The sequence below is a fragment of the Armigeres subalbatus genome, chromosome 3 (genome assembly GCF_024139115.2).
Source record: "Armigeres subalbatus isolate Guangzhou_Male chromosome 3, GZ_Asu_2, whole genome shotgun sequence".
Classification (NCBI taxonomy): Eukaryota; Metazoa; Arthropoda; class Insecta; order Diptera; family Culicidae; genus Armigeres; species Armigeres subalbatus.
The window spans coordinates 358,744,229-358,761,939 of NC_085141.1; the positions used below are offsets into that span (position 1 = coordinate 358,744,229).

Below are 17,711 nucleotides of genomic sequence, written 5' to 3' on the forward strand. Positions count from 1 at the left end.
GTATAGTCTAACTACCTAGCATTCACGTATGTAGGGTAGGTACTACACATAGATATTTGATGTCTGTTATTAAAGCAATCATCCCAAAACAAATATAATTCTTGGTTTACCAATGATTGTTTTTATTATTGCTGTTACATTAAGTATCTTACTTGAGTTACAAAATTTTGTTTCGGAATTGAATCTATTTGAAACATTGCTAGCAAAGAACATGGTACCTGTGGTTATACGAATCTGTGTTCAAACTGTTCCCCATATACTGTTTTTATTTATTGACGTGAGTGAATTTAAATCTGCCCTTTATTTTCGGACGTCAAACTCTATTTTTCGATTTTCTATAAAAGGCTCCTGCGGCCATAATACACTTTCCAGTTGTCGTAATGACGTCGTATCGAGCGGATCAATCTACGTCCAATACAGTTATTGAGCTATTCGCGATCGCGATTAATACTTCGAGTATTTTTCCATCGGAAAACAGCCACAATCAATCGTTTTCAGAGTGGATGGATGTTTGTCGAACAGGGCTAGGCTACTCAGCACAAAGGAACCCATTCACGATCGATTGCGACAAGGGAACAATTTGAGCAAACATAAAAGGAATCGGTGATAACACTTTTGAAATTCAGCCGTTTCGGGAATATGTGATAAGTTGTTGTTCTTCCCCGCTTGGTTAATCGATGGATTGTGATAGAAGAATCGGACTGTAGAGGAAAAAACAGAAGTATCCATTGTGAACTAATAATCGAACCGTTCACGGTGAACAGCAGTTTGTAGTCTGGGAGCGTTAAATCTTGTGAAATATCGGAAGCAGCATTGACGCGGCAACGCGCGCAGACAGTTCGATCATCGCTTCGTTGCAAATGAAACCATGTGAGTTGGCATTATTTGACTGTTTTCATTCAACGATGAAACTAATCTAATCCATTACACATCCGATTGATGCACACGTTTGGGAAATAAGTTTAAACTGAAGCCACCATGTGGCACGTTTACGTTGAGGCTTATCTCTTCTCGGGATCAGGGGATTATCGCAGTTAAGTGAAAACCACTTTTTTTTATTTAAGGACGTCCAATTATTGTGGCCTTTGAGTTTATTAATAAATACCTATTCATGTTCCTGTGTGAACTATATGTTTAGATACATGGAAAATATGTGATTGATGAGATTTAAAACGGGCTTTATAATCATTTAAAATTAAATGTATAAAAGAGCTAACACGTCTGGGCAACTATTTGTCTTTTTTTCAACGCAAGGAAATTTCACGGGAACGGCTCATGCACATAGATTATTGACAATCGAATATTTGCTGACGAAACTGAGCGTTTCATATAAGTTTATTTTCTTTTCTTTGTATGCCAGAAGCATTTTTATCAAGAGTTGGACTGCCCATGATAGCATATTTGTAACATTTGCATTTTAAAAGGTTTTGTATCAAGGATGTTAACGATCATTCAGTAATTTGCGTTCGATCATTTAGTAGTTTGTCAATAACACATTCCAGAAGCTGAATTTCAAAATATGTTGTATGGTGGACTTCTAGTGCGAAGGTTTTTCTACAAATTTGCCTAATGGTTCGTTATCAGAATTCAACTAATAACGGAGTTAGAGCGCTAGTTGCAGTAACTTAAACTAAATGATTGGAATTTTGTTATCATTTAGTCTAAGTTACTGAAACTATAGCTATAACTCCGTTACTGGTGGAATTCAAACAACGAACCATTAGGCAGAGTTTTAGAAAAACCTTCGCGCTAGAAGTCCACCATACAACATATTTTAAAATTCAGCTTCTGGAATGTGTTATTGACAAACTACTGAATGATCGAACGTAAATTACTGAATGATCGTTAACATCCTTGTTTTGTATTACGTATTACGAATCGTTAAAAAAAATGGATAAATATGATAACTCCAGGAAAGCATTACTATCTTGCTTATGCTCGGTAAGCTGACAGTTTTTGAATGTGTGGGGGTGAGTTACAGACAACTGACCAGATCAATAAAAAATTGTTATAAATATGCGATCATGGTCACAAATGACATAAAAAAGTTCAATTATTCTTGGGTTGAAACATTTTTGATTAGAAAAAATATTTTAACGTTTGTTTTGTGGTATGTCTTCAGGGAGGATCCATTAATTACGTAGTGCAAAAAATGAACTTATTCAAACCCCCCTCCCCTCTATGTCACAGTTTTCGTATGAAGCATCTGAAAATTTGGTATGGATCAATGGATCGTCACACATCACTTAACCCCCTCCCCCTCTACGCGTTTCGTAATTTGTGGACGTTCCCTCAGTTGCTTTCATATGAGCAGCATTTACAGATTCAGAAGAACTTCATAACTGAAAGCAACCCAGCATTTACATGTAAGCCTTCAAAGCCCTGACGTTTTATGTGCAGTTCAAATTAATTTGATGTAGATATTCTAGACTCTCCAAATTTTTGTGGAATTCCGATCAATTGGTCTCCCTGCTCAACTACTCCTGATTATTATCATTTATTCAGACTAAGGCCGAAGTGGCCTTTGCGGTATATAAGAGTCTTCTCCATTCGGCTCGGTCCATAGCTACACGTCGCCAACCACGCAGTCTACGGAGGGTCCGCAAGTCATCCTCCACCTGATCGATCCACCTTGCCCGCTGCGCACCTCGCCTTCTTGTGCCCGACGGATCGTTGTCGAGAACCATTTTCACCGGGTTATTGTCCGACATTCTGGCTACGTGCCCGGCCCACCGCAGTCGTCCGATTTTCGCGGTGTGAACGATGGATGGTTCTCCCAACAGCTGATGCAACTCGTGGTTCATTCGCCTCCTCCACGTACCGTCCGCCATCTGCACCCCACCATAGATGGTACGCAGCACTTTCCTTTCGAAAACTCCGAGTGCGCGTTGGTCCTCCACGAGCATCGTCCAGGTCTCGTGTCCGTAGAGGACTACCGGTCTAATGAGATTGTCAGTTTGGTACGGCGGCGAACTCTATCCAACTCTAGTCCAAAGTACGTACGATTTCCAGCCACTATGCGTCTCCGAATTTCTCTGCTGGTGTCATTTTCGGCAGTCACCAGTGAGCCCAAGTACACAAATTCTTCTACCACCTCGATTTCGTCACCACCGATGCAAACTCGCAATGGGTGGCTCACATTGTCTTCTCTTGAACCTCTTTCTATCATGTACTTCGTCTTCGACGTGTTGATGACTAGTCCGATCCGCTTAGCTTCCCTCTTCAGTCTGATGTAGGCTTCCTCCATCTTCTCAAAGTTACGTGCCATAATATCTATGTCGTCGGCGAAGCCAAATAGCTGGGCGGACTTATTGAAAATTGTACCACTCGTGTTAATCCCTGCTCTTCGTATTACCCCTTCCAAAGCGATGTTGAATAGCAGACACGAAAGACCATCACCTTGCCGTAACCCTCTGCGGGTTTCGAAGGGACTCGAGAATGCCCCTGAAACTCGAACTACGCACATCGTCGCTTTGATCAACCGTGTCAGTTTATCCGGAAATCCGTGTTCGTGCATTAGCTGCCATAGCTGGTCCCGATCGATTGTATCATATGCGGCTTTGAAGTCGATGAATAGATGATGTGTGGGCACGTTGTATTCGCGGCATTTCTGCAGTACTTGGCGAATGGCGAACACCTGGTCCGTGGTGGAGCGTTCGCCCATAAAACCCGCCTGGTACTGCCCCACGAACTCCCTTGCAATTGGTGCTAGTCGACGGCATAAAATTTGGGAGAGTACCTTGTAGGCGGCGTTCAGCAATGTGATTGCGCGGTAGTTGCTACAACCCAGCTTATCGCCCTTTTTGTAGATGGGACACACGACACCTTCCATCCACTCCTGCGGCAAAACTTCCTCCTCCCAAATCGTGGTAATGACCCAGTGCAGCGCTCTAGCCAGTGCCTCACCACCGTGTTTAAATAGCTCTCCTGGTAGTTGGTCAACCCCAGGGGCTTTGCTGTTCATCAGCCGGACAATCTCCTCCTGGATTTCCTGAAATTCGGAGCCGGTAAGATTATGTCCTGCGCGCGTTCTCCCAGGTCCATCACCATACCGCCATCTTCGTCTGCCACATCGCCATTCAGGTGTTCTTCGTAGTGCTGCCGCCACCTTTGGATCACCTCACGCTCGTTCGTAAGAAGGTTCCCGTTTATGTCCTTACACATATCAGGCTGTGGCACGTGGCCCTTACGTGAACGGTTTAACTTCTCATAGAACTTTCGTGTGTTATTAGCGCGGTACAGTTGCTCCGTCTCTTCACGGTCTCGATCTTCCTGCTGGCGCGTTTTCCTCCGGAAAATCGAGTTTTGTCTGTTCCGCGCCTGTTTATATCGTGCCTCGTTCGCCCTCGTGCGGTGTTGCAGCAATCTCACCCATGCTGCATTCTTCTCTCCTACTAACTGCTCACATTCGCCGTCATACCAGTCGTTTCTCTGATCCGGGGGCACCGTGCCAAGTGCAGCGGTTGCGGTGCTACCAATGGCGGATCGAATATCTCTCCAGCCATCTTCAAGAGACGCTGCGCCTAGCTGCTCTTCCGTTGGGAGTGCCACTTCCAGCTGCTGCGCGTATTCTTGGGCTAGTCTAGCGTCTTGCACATCCTTGCGTTGATTGGCTGCCACTCAATCACGCGTTGGCGCATCTTACCCAGCACTATAAAGCCGGTTCCCAGCTCGTTGGTGGTGCCACAGCTTTGGTAGAAGGTAGCCGCTCGATGCCCGCTTTTCCACACTTTCTGTCCTGTCCAGCAAATCTCCTGCAGTGCCACGACGTCGAAGTTGCGGGGATGAAATTCATCGTAGATTATCCTGTCGCAACCAGCGAAACCTAGCGACTTGCAATTCCATGTTCCAAGCTTCCAATCGTGATCCTGTATTCGTCGCCTAGGTCTTTGCCGATTATATCGAGTCGCATTATCTCTTATATTGTTCGTAATGATTGGTTTTCTAGGCGGCTTATTGGGCCTGCGCAAACCTCCTATATCGTAGGAGGGCCGTCGTGTCAGGGCTGTTTAGCGTCCCACCTAACAACAGGACTTGGGCTTGTGCGCTTTGAGCGGCACACGGTCGCTTTGGTGGGGCCTACTTGCGGATACATGCAGCTTTTTATAGAGGTTTAACAGGGCCCACTGTCAAACCCCACCACATCCTAGGCAAGCCCCACAACTCGCAGATGGCATGGGGAGGGATCGTCAAGCCCTTGGACATAGTCCCTGCTGCCCTCCAACTACTCCTGATATTAAACCGAATTCAACCCAGCATATTCATACAAGTCCCTAAAGCCTTTGCGTATTATGTGCAGTTCAAATTAGTTTGATGCAGATGTTTTAGGTTTTCCAAATTGTTCTGGAGTTCAGATCAATTGGCATATTAACTTCCTTTTTTGTTGAACGACCATCCAGTTAGCTTATCGCATCGTGGCTTCGAAACCATTTCTGTGTATATAATAAAATTAAAACATAATTTTGACTCAATACTGACCACTTCTGCAGATTTGTATGTCAAGATATGGAAACAATGTCCGTGTAATTAATCACTTTTATGTTTTTCAACTTCTGACGTTACTAACTGTTTCCAATGATAACTATATCATTATGGACGGGCTGGTTTTGCCTGTAGTTTTTGGTTATATAGTAGTGTAGAAAAAATTCAGTCTTCAAGGTGCAACATGTGTGAGATGTTCACGTAAGTTTTTGCACCTAATCAAACATTGCTTGCTATGTTCGAACTTGCACATAGCAATCTGAACACGAACCTGAACTCCGATACACCCAGGCGCAATGTACAATGTTCAAACATCGAGTTTAAACTTGGGTTCAAACATGTGCGCTTGCACACGAGAATGATACGCTTGGGTAAATGAACGGGTTGCTAGGGAAACTATTGTTGATTCTTCACGTTTCCCAGCCTTGTTATTCATATCTCGAATAAGAGAAGTTAACCAAACTTCAATGAAGGTATGATTAAAAAATTGAAACATGTTGTGCACATTTTTTGCACTTGCATAACGAAGCGTTTATAGAGGTGAGGTCTTGATTCAGGCCTTTCATTCATGACGTCTTAGGTTCGAATCTGCTCTGGGCGGAACTTTTTGTTCTATTTTCGAGGTTCTGAAAGCAATTCTTCTTAGGATTGAGGGATTAAGGAACCACCAAAAAACTAATTAGTTCATATTTCTAAAATTTTGGGATAAGATTTTTCTGACACGTTTATTCTACTTACTTTGATAATTTATTCTACTTACTTAATATTCGGTTGTTATGAGCATTGAAAATAATATCTGAAGATTTTATGCAAAATGTTGAATAAAAAATGTTGTGATATTGAGCGCAAAAATCAAGCGCAAACTGTGGGTAGACGTTTAAGTATCTTATTCAGTTATTTCACCACCTGATAAGGGCTAAAAAGTGGCATTTATAAAACTAAAACTATTCATATGCCATTTCTAAAAAAATGCAGACAAGGATTCAAACACTAGTGCCCTGAGTGAACGAACGAGTTTCCACTGGGCCATCACCGCTACTCAAGAAGAGAAACCACTTGACCAATATGAACAGATGAACAGCATGCTGTGTGTAAACTGATGTTTAAACTTCCATGTTCAAACCCGTGTGTTTGAACTTGGGCGCACACTCGTGTTCAAACCGGGTGCGATTTTGGTTCGGTTTATGATGAACTCGGTTTGGATCTAGTATGCATGTTTGAGTGCGTACTTGCACACGGGAAAACTGCACTTGCTTAAACGCGGTTCATGTTTTCGTGAAGACTGAGAAAAATCATAGAAAACATTAATGCTGTCCAATGAGCAGCTCGAAGTTATGCCCATCCCTCTCATCTCCATTTGTTGACAAAAAAGAACGAGCAGGACGGGAACAACTTCGAGCTACTTCGAGCTCCTCTTTGGACAGCACTATTTTTGGAAAAGAATGAAAAACTAGTAAGAAGGGTTCGAAAATAATCAACACATGACTATCCAGTAAAAAAAATGTACACTTTTCACAAAATGGTTTACAGAATCCTCTAAATATTTTTTTTATAGTTCTGAAATGTTCTACAGAAATGCTCCTGATTTGATTTCCTATCATCTGAGCCTTGACCCACATAACTTTTCAAACATGGTGTTTTTGGGACACCTTCAATAAGGTCAAAGGTCCTTCATGTACAGGTTGTTTTATTCGTCACATCTATATATTTTATAAATTTCTGCATAATTCGCAAACTAAACAATCAAATGGAACCAAATGTCGGATGTCGAAAAGATAAGGATGTTTCGAAGTTTGCTCTTCAGTATACTTCACGTGTTTTTCAAGAAAGCGGTTTCTGAAGGGCCAAATGAAATCCAACCGCGTAAAACTAGAATTGTGAATACAAAATAAAATGTCTGTGCTAACTAGGTAATTAATTTTGGGCAACACGAAGTTCGACGGGTAAGCTAGTAGGAAATGCCCGAAACATTGATCAAAATCATACTAAATGCCTCTGGAAAAATGAATAAACTAGTTATTCCATAGCGTACAATACAACATTATTTAAAAGTGCATCATATTTTGATGGCAAAATTATTGCGTCAAGTTAGGTACCTCAAGTCTTCTTCTTCTTATTGGCATTACATCCCCACACTGGGACAGAGCCGCCTCGCAGCTTAGTGTTCATTAATCACTTCCACAGTTATCAACTGCGAGGTTTCTAAGCCAAGTTACCATTTTAGCATTCGTATATCATGAGGCTAAACACGATGATACTTTTATGCCCAGGGAAGTCGAGACAATTTCCAATCCGAAAATTGCCTGGACCGGCACCGGGAATCGAACCCAGCCACCCTCAGCATAGTCTTGCTTTGTAGCCGCGCATCTTACCGCACGGCTAAGGAGGGCACCTCAAGTACCGTATAAAAATAGATTATAAATCTACGAAAAAGAACTTGCATTTTGAAATGTTGTTATTTGTACATGGTCTAGTAGTAGCGAATCCATTTGGCAATCCATTATCACTAAAATGATTTTTTTGTCATCATTTTCCTAACTGCGCGTGTAGTTAGTTTGATACTTTATATCCACGTTGAATTTTGAAATTTTTTAATTTATAAATTTTGATTATTTAAACTTATCATTTTTTTAGTTCTCAAATAGAAAATTGTTTCATCTCTTTCATCTGACAAATAAAATTAGGTCTGCACTGACATTCATATTTTATTAATCTGCATCTCCCTCCACAGTGCGTAGTATTTTTGGCAAACTTGAATGTGGCGGTAGGGTATTCCAAAAGTTTTCATCATAGTCAACCTGCTTCAGGGATACAAAGAATAGAAGGCGTTTATAGAACATGTTTTGTTCTATAGAACATGTTATCTAAGAAATTCCTGGAGTGAATGCCTTTGGTTCTACACGCGTAATCGAAGATCAGTTAGCATGTTCAACAAAAGTACAATATTCATTCATGCTCTACGGAAGATCTATCATGGCCACATTGTCAGCTACAGACAAGTTCTTACCCAACGAATGCCTTCCCCAATATACAACTCCCTGGTACCTTATAAGGGTGTCAGAGACTCTGGTAAGTAAATTCTACATCAACCCTTTCTTCCTCTCGCAAGTTACGGTGAAGATAGGGTTGGCCAGAAGTAATACAGGTATGTTCCGTTTTTATTAACACGGTCTGCGAGTTTCAGTTGATAAAATCGGAACAGTGACAAAATCGGAATAATTTTCTTAGACAATTTTTTTAAGCTAAAATTTTAGCAAAAATTATTTATTGCTATACCACGTGAACATGCTAGTGGGTGGCAAGAGTTAGTGAAAAGACATAGGATATATATATTTATCATCAATAGTGACTGGTTGAAGTTCCTGACAAGTAAGGAGTGCATCAAGGGAACGTCCATAAATAATGTTACGAAAAATTAGCCCTTGTTAATTCCTCCTCCATTCGTTGTCCCACTTTTTGTATGAAATTTTATATAAATTTTATATAAAAACACTTTTAGAAACCCTCTCCTTCTCTCTCCTCCGCGTGACGTAATTTATGAACATTCCCTAAGATAAGGTGGCATCCGTTGATAACTTAACAATAAATTTGAAAATATTTGACCTCCTTAACCCTTTAGGGACGGATGGGTCATATATGCCATTGACTGTGAAAAACTACCGAAGAAAGCTAGGTCTCCAGTTTCGTCAGCAAAAATGTTCATTAGGAAAAATATTGGAGGTCAAGTTTGACTATACCCTGAAGACCTAGATATCCAAAACCTTGGGAAGATTTTGCTTCTGACAGCTTGGATCCTATACCACATTGTTTAATAAATCAAGTTTAGTCATCTTGATCGTTGAGACAGTGATCAGTTTTCTGGAATACGAGATGCTCAAGGTGCTCCTAAACGTTTTCGAATCCAGCCCACGGTATCTACCAAATCAACCAAGGCTTATGCAAAGTCATCATCGTCGTCATATGCCCAATCCAGTCCAATAGGCACATGCGCATCATTTAAATCCAGTTTTCTCAATGATGTTCAAGGTATTCCAAAACGTTCCCAAGTTCAACCCAAAGTATCTACCGGACAACCAAGGCTTCATGCAATGTCCTCAACATCGATATGTACCCAACATGGTTCAATAAGCATGTGCGCACCATGCAAGCTCAATTCTCTTGAATTTGAGATGTTCAAGGTGTTCCAAAATGGGGCCCTCCTTAGCCGTGAGGTAAGACGCGCGGCTACAAAGCAAGACCATGCTGAGGGTGGCTGGGTTCGATTCCCGGTGCCGGTCTAGGCAATTTTCGGATTGGAAATTATCTCGACTTCCCTGGGCATAAAAGTATCATCGTGTTAGCCTCATGATATACGAATGCAAAAATGGTAACCTGGCTTAGAAACCTCGCAGTTAACAACTGTGGAAGTGCTTAATGAACACTAAGCTGCGAGGCGGCTCTGTCCCAGTGTGGGGATGTAATGCCAATAAGAAGAAGAAGAAGAAGAAGAAGGTGTTCCAAAACATTCTCGAGTTCAGTTCAAGGTATCTACCAGGTCAATCAATCAAAGTTTTTGCAATGTCTTTGGCATAAACATAATATATCCAATAGGAATAATGTAAACACAATTTTCTGGAATACGAGGTGTTCACGGTTAGATCCGGAATATTTTCGTTTGGGAAACATTCTAGATTCCCTGGGCATAGCGTTTCCTTTGTACTTGGCTCAAAAGATACATTCTCATGCAATGGCGGGCATAGAAAAGCGTTCAATTAATAACTGAGGAAATGCTAATAGAATACTAGGCTGAAAAGCCGGGTCCTCCAAAATGATCTTGAGTTAAGATCAAGATATCTATTTGATGCACAATAACTAAGGAGGTGTTTGCGTCGACGAGCTCGGTGGTCTAGTGGCTACCGCTTCTGCCTATAAGCAGGAGGTCGTGGGTTCAATTCCAGGCTCGTCCCTTTCCTACTTTGTATTTCTATCTTAGTTCTTTCTGTGTTTCACGTTATACCAAAACGATTCCTACTGTTATAACCTTCCACACAATCCCAAAACTCCCGTGGCACCTATGAGAGGTCGTAGAGTTCTCTGCATCTTTCTTAAGTAGGTGTCCAACAAACCATCCTTTCCCTTCCTCAGCATTCGCAAGGACGTGGCCAGGACAGATCTCGACTATTGGAGAGTACATTGCTTCCATCTAAGAGTTAGTGATTAGTCCCAAATCAATATCTGTGGTAACGGATGAAAGCGATGCTACTCTCATACAATAGTCTTGGCTTGTACCACCTACGAATTTGTGCGAACTGCTAAATGCTAATGCTAATGCTAATAACTAAGGAGGTGTTTGCGTCGAGCAATTTAGCTGCGGACTTTTTTATTGAGGCGTATAACGGACTTGGATGATTACATAAAACAATACGACTTCCAGAATATTTTAGCCAACGGTAAAGGCCTGCAATGGCTAGAACAAGTGATGATTGATGTTATATCAAGACAAAATTTTCAAAACGACTTATCTGCTTTTGTAAACAAAGATTCAAACGACGATTTGACGAATCTGATAGCTCTCCCACGCAAACCAACACCATCAACAGGTAGCGGAAAGCTTCACCTACCTAATGGTGGTGTTGGTTTGCGTGGGAGAGCTATCAGGTTCGTTAAATCGTCGTTTGAATCTTTGTTTACAAAAGCAGATAAGTCGTTTTGAAAATTTTGTCTTGATATAAGCTAAATGGTTTCACTAGGGTATCATATCTAACATCATTCATAAGTTGGATCATTGGATAGGTCAAAGCCGTTTTGAAAATTCGCTTGTGCATTGATCTGGGATTCATGACGTTTTGAAAAGATGCAATAAAGTCGGTATTGAGATGTGGAATATTGTTCGAAAAGAATATCAAAGTAACCGTGACAATATTTTTGCATGGCATCATTTGTTCCAATGATTCGATATCGAGCCTTAGAACATCAACTCATGGAGGGTCCACTGTACACACAAAAAAAAATCGTTGGTAAAACTAAAAGAATCGTTGGTAAAATTAAGAAAATGAGTTAGTGATTTTCAGTAGAAAGTATAGGACTGTTAAATTTACCAATCTAAAAACGTTACATTGGCCAGAACCAATTGCTTTTCAAAATAAAAGTTTTCCTCTCAAATTAAAAGTAGTTTTTCTATTTGAATCAACAAGTGATCTTTTTAAAGCAACAATTTGTATAAATATCCATTTTTAGTTATTATTTGTCAAAATTAACAATTATTCAATAATTTAATAAAACATTTTCATTTTTATTATCTCATTTTAAATTACAGACTACTACAGATATTGGATAAAGTTATTTCTTCCTAACTGCACTGACTCTAATTTTAATTTCGTTGATACTCTGCGACAATGTAGATCTCTCATCCCATCACTATTACGACCGTCCCGTACCACCTTCATCATTCGTCGCCATCGAATCCAATTTGCATTTCTGCCTGAATTTCCACATCTCCTGCTGCAGCATCGTTGTAGGAACGTCCATTGCCTTTCTCCTGCTGCAGCATCGTTGTAGGAACGTCCATTGCCATTGGTTCCGTACGGAAAATAACTCGCCTCCTAGCGACGGGAAAAGTACTTTCGGATGGGAACGATGACGGTGCTGCTGGAGGCGGCAATCCTGGTGTTGTGTTAATGCGGAACTGTACTGTTGCTGATATTACGTCCACTTCCTTCGTTCCACTTTCCACTGGCCAATGATGCGAAGCTGTAAATATCAAATTAAAACCATTAACATTAATTTATTTTACTTTGAGAAAAAATTACTTACCTGTTTAATTGAAAAAATAAAATTTGTGAGAGTTCGGCGGGAATTTTCTTTTTTTACGACTGTCACTGACAGATAGTCGTTGGATGCCAGTTGGATATTTTTACCTGCCAGAGTTGCCAAAAAATGTGAAATCTCGAAGTTTGTTTGATTATTTTATAAATTTCATTTTGAGAGCTTCCACTGTAATAATGAAAATTTTACACTGAGAAAAAACTTTCAAATCAATCAATTTTTCATTCGAACGAAAAGTTTTACTCTTAAAAACACCAAAATTTTCATATTGTTAAAATAAAACTAGAAAACAGTTGGAATCCCAACTTTTTTTTTCTCTGTGTAGCTGTAGCTTGTAAAAGAATTAAGTGATATCCTACAAGCTCGATGGAACTGCTGGAATGTTTGTGATGTTATGCACGGATATATCATTTAGGACTTGGTTGAACGGGTAGATCACATGTTCGGAACTCCAGGACATTTTGGAGAACAGAAAAAACTTGTAGTAGCTTGTGAAAGTAATAAGTACCATTCTATCGGCTCGACGGACCTGCTGGGATGTTGAGCGATACACAGGTACTAGGGTGGTTTAAAAAATCGATTTTGCTCCACAGTGCTCATCTGATTCTTTACCATGTTCTGAGTGTCCTCTGAAAATTTGAGCTCATTTGGATTAAAACTGATTTAGCACAAGCCGTTTCAAGTTTGCATGCAAATTAGTATGGGGAAATTTATTTTTTCATTATACTGTTAATGACGCTTCCCCATCAAGCGCATGTTAAAAGAAAACCTACATAGCTAAAAGGAATACTCAACAGCTTTCACTCAGTGAAAACCGCATCTCAATTAATCGTTTCAATAATTAGTAATCGAATTTATTCTATACTGTGGTTTTCTGGAGCTAATTGCATAACTCATCAACAGGCAACATTGCTGCTCGTGGCGCGAAAGATAGCACACACAAATTCAGGCTACTATGTTGCACTGCACATTTCAGTGATACCCTCAAAGAAGTTTAACGATCATCACTAAAGATTCGCAACCTGTCTTAAAATCGATTACTAATTATTGGGACGATTAATCAACATGCGGTTTTCGTTGGGTGAAAGCTGTTGAGTATCCCTTTTAGCTATGTAGGTTTTCTTTTAACCTGCGCTTAATGGGGAAACGTCATTAACAGTATAATGAAAAAATAAATTTCCCATACTAATTTGCATGCAAACTTGAAACGGCTTGTGCTAAATCAGTTTTAATCCAAATGAGCTCAAATTTTCAGAGGACACTCAGAACATGGTAAAGAATCAGATGAGCACTGTGGAGCAAAATCGATTTTTTGAACCACCCTAAGGTACATCTTTCAGGACTTGGTTGAGCAACTAGATCACATGTTCTGTACTCAAGGACGTTTTGAACAACCGAAAAGGCCTGTAGTAGCTTGTAAAAATAATGAGTGAAATACTATCGACTAAATGGATCTGCTGGGATGTTCAACGATGCATGAATACATAGTCCAGGGGTTGGTTGATCGGGTAGATCGCATGTTCTGAACTGATTTGAACTCAAGGATGTTTTGGAGAAACTAAAAGGCCTATAGTTGCGTGTAAAAGTAATGAGTGAAATCTTATCGGCTCAATGTACCTGCTAAGATGTTCAACGATGCACGAATACGTCGTTCAAGGCTTGGTTGATCGGGTATATCACATGTTCTGAACTCCAGGGCGTTTTGGAGACCCTGAAATAGTTTACGTTTATTCAAAACTCGATCAATTTATGTCTAATGGTCACATAGATATTTTTGGACATAAATCCCAGCTTAGGAGGTTTTGTTTGTAGACATATTTTCTAATGCATTCGAGGATATGTACTCCAGAACAGTTTGGACGGCCTAGAACATCCGAAAAAGTTTCTCAACGATTTTTCGGTTATATCAGAACACCAGATAACAATGTAATCATTCGTCCTGAAGTAATAAAGTGCAAACAAACCCGCTCTTGTCTCTTTTATTTCGATGGGGAAATGTCGGTGAAGAGAAACCTTGTCTTGTTAGTTACGGCTTTTTTACCGCTAGTGCTTGAAATACTATAAATGCAACATTTGGCCAGACACTAAACCAAGTTATTTAATTTTGAAAGCTAAATCTCTAAAAAAAATGATTGAATTTTCTTGTTGATAAAAACGGAATAATTTTGTTGACGAAATCGGAGCGTGATAAAATCGGAGCGTGACAAAATCGGAACGTGATAAAATCGGAACATATCTGTAATCCTCTTACTTTTGTCAGTTTTGTCCTAGATTGAAATCAAGGACTACGCCCACTTTGATTTCTGATAGCATGTGGATAGAAAGCTACGAAATATACTGTAACTATGCCATCATATTGTCCATGCTTTTGTCTCAGTTCTCAAAATATCAAACAATCCCTGTCTGCTACTATAATTGTTCCGGTTATTCTTTATTATGCAGTGTTCTACAATAAACATGTAACACCGTCCCTTTAGCGCTAAGGCTATCTGCAATCTCGTAATCTATACAGAAAGTCTAAAAATACCTCTTCAATTAGCATGATTCGCGGTTTTATTTAAATGTTGGAATTTGTCATTAAATAAATTCACCACCTCAACCCGTTCCTTGGTGTATTTTGCTCAGGCAAAAACAACATGACTAGTCATTCAACTCTTCCATTATCGTCTTATCCAGAACTGATTCAGCCTCGCGAAGCTTTCTGGAAATACCCCAAACAAAATTTGTATCAGCCCAACCAATTAGGTACACCAAGCTTGTGGCTGATCTGCTAGTAACCGAACGCTGCAAACGGCAGTCAGATCACGACTGACTAAGGAAGCGCCAGCAACCCGCTCTCTTATTAACTTCGAAGGCTGATTACAGACGGGGTTGTCGCTGATGTGCAGTGCGTTATCAGTGACAACTCGAGACGGATGAAAAATAAACTTTATTGTACTACGGCGTTCACTCTCGCCTGAGACGTCCTCCCCCTCTCTCTCAGCGTTCGTTATACGGTGGGCAAAACCAAAGTAAACATCGGATAAGTCCTATACATGTGATGCTATGATGTAAATAAAATAAACTCAGTTATTTTTTGCTTTCAATAAGTCTTTTGCAAGTAAAAATGCTTTATTTTTATATCAACAGTGGTTCTTTACTGATCGGGAATTTATGACGTGGAACTTCCAATTTTGGTGGCTTTTGCCCACTGTGCAATAATTCAACCATGCGGAGGATGGACGTTTGTTTTGAAGCGGCTAGTCGTAAGGGAAGATTCTCTAGCGTTGGACATCTTCCAAAGTTAGTCCTACTCCAAGAGTGAGAAATCCCAAAGTAATAAGAAGTATTTTCAATAATATAGAATATGTAGCTGGTGTGATGAGTAGTAAAAAGACTAACATCTATTGAAATAAGATCGAAAAAGAGGCTCTTTAGGCGATTACTGCGGATGGTCCAAATTACCAAAGAATTATAATAAAGTTGGGGATATTGGAATGATTTTACAATACTTTTATTACGATATCCCTTTTAAGACCATACATTTTTTGTATAAGAATACTGATACTTCTAATACTGAATTGTAAGAAAATTATTTCTTCACTTATGGCCAATTACAAAATATCCTATCGGGGGTAATTTTTTCCATAAATTTTGGGAAAGATCAAATTTTTTATAGAGTTTGCACTTCTTTTTCTTCATTGGCATTACATCCCCCACTGGGACATTGCCGCCTCGCAGCTAAGTGTTCATAAAGCACTTCCACAGTAATTAACTGCGAGGTCGCTAAGGCATGTTACCATTTCTGCATTCGTATATAATGAGGCTAACACGATGATACTTTTATGCTCAGTCGAGAGTCGAGACAATTTCCAGACCAAAAATTGCCTAGACCGGCACCGGGAACCGAACCCAGCCACCCTCAGCATAGTGGTCTTACTTTGTAGCCGTGCATCTTCTTCTTCTTCTTATTGGCATTACATCCCTACACTGGGACAGAGCCGCCTCGCAGCTTAGTGTTCATTAAGCACTTCCACAGTTATTAACTGCGAGCTTTCTAAGCCAGGTTACCATTTTAGCATTTGTATATCACGAGGCTAACACGATGATACTTTTATGCCCAGGGAAGTCGAGACAATTTCCTATCCGAAAATTTCCTTGACCGGCACCGGGAATCGAACCCAGCCACCCTCAGCATGGTCTTACTTTGTAGCAGCGCATCTTACCGCACGGCAGGAGGGCCCAGAGTAAGCACTATAAATACTGAAAAAAGTTGTTCTACATTTTCCTATGCCACATTTTTGGTCAGCCAAGCCAAAAAGAGTGAGTATATTCTCTCGCATAATGACTTCCAGGGTTCGTAATGCTCACTCAATCCCATGAGCACATAATGCTCCCTCACAAAAATTTTCATGGAGAAATTGCTTTTCGAGAAAGAAAAACAGCCTGGGGAGTGATAACCATTTTTCGCTCACTTCGATTGCCGCCAAACGTTGGTTTGCTCTTTTTCTTTCATTTTCAAGTCTTTTTGTGACATCATCAATGCAAATGGTAGTAGCTTAGGTGTGCAGCAGGGACTATGTCCAAGGGCTTGACGATCCCTCCCCAGGCCATCTGCGAGTTGTGGGGCTTGCCTAGGATGTGGTGGGGTTTGACAGTGGGCCCTGTTAAACCTCTATAAAAAGCTGCATGTATCCGCAAGTAGGCCCCACCAAAGCGACAGTGTGCCGCTCAAAGCGCAAAAGCCCAAGTCCTGGTGTTAGGTGGGACGCTAAACAGCCCTGACATGACGGCCCTCCGACGAGACAGGAGGTTTGCGCAGGCCCAATAAGCCGCCTGGAAAACCAATCATTACGAACAATATAAGAGATAATGCGACTCGATATAATCGGCAAAGACCTAGGCGACGAATACAGGATCACGATTGGAAGCTTGTAACATGGAACTGCAAGTCGCTAGGTTTCGCAGGTTGCGACAGGATGATCTACGATGAATTACATCCCCGCAACTTCGACGTCGTGGCGCTGTAGGAGATTTGCTGGACAGGACAGAAAGTGTGGAAAAGCGGTCATCGAGCGGCTACCTTCTACCAAAGCTGTGGCACCACCAACGAGCTGGGAACCGGCTTCATAGTTCTGGGTAAGATGCGGCAGCGTGTGATTGGGTGGCAGCCAATCAACGCAAGGATGTGCAAGCTGAGGATTAAAGGCCGTTTCTTCAACTATAGCATGATCAACGTGCACTGCCCACACGAAGGGAGATCCGACGACGAGAAAGAAGCGTTCTACGCACAGCTGGAGCAGACATACGATGGATGCCCACTGCGGGACGTCAAAATCGTCATCGGTGACATGAACGCACAGGTAGGAAGGGAGGAAATGTATAGACCGGTCATTGGACCGGATAGTCTGCACACCGTATCGAATGACAACGGCCAACGATGCATA

At 40.9% G+C, this 17,711-nt stretch overlaps 1 protein-coding gene across 2 annotated transcripts in view; it reads left to right on the forward strand.

Annotated features, from left to right (window-relative positions):
* The first annotated feature begins 357 nt into the window (after nt 1-357).
* Nucleotides 358-17,711, forward strand: part of LOC134226211 (uncharacterized) — a 182,884-nt gene continuing 165,530 nt past the window's right edge. For both annotated transcript variants that reach the window (XM_062706828.1, XM_062706826.1), the window contains exon 1: nt 358-870. Coding sequence is in view for 1 of the 2 variants with exons in the window: in XM_062706826.1 (XP_062562810.1) it covers nt 861-870 (10 nt within the window). In the remaining variant the exon portion in view is untranslated. The remainder of the gene's footprint in view (nt 871-17,711) is intronic.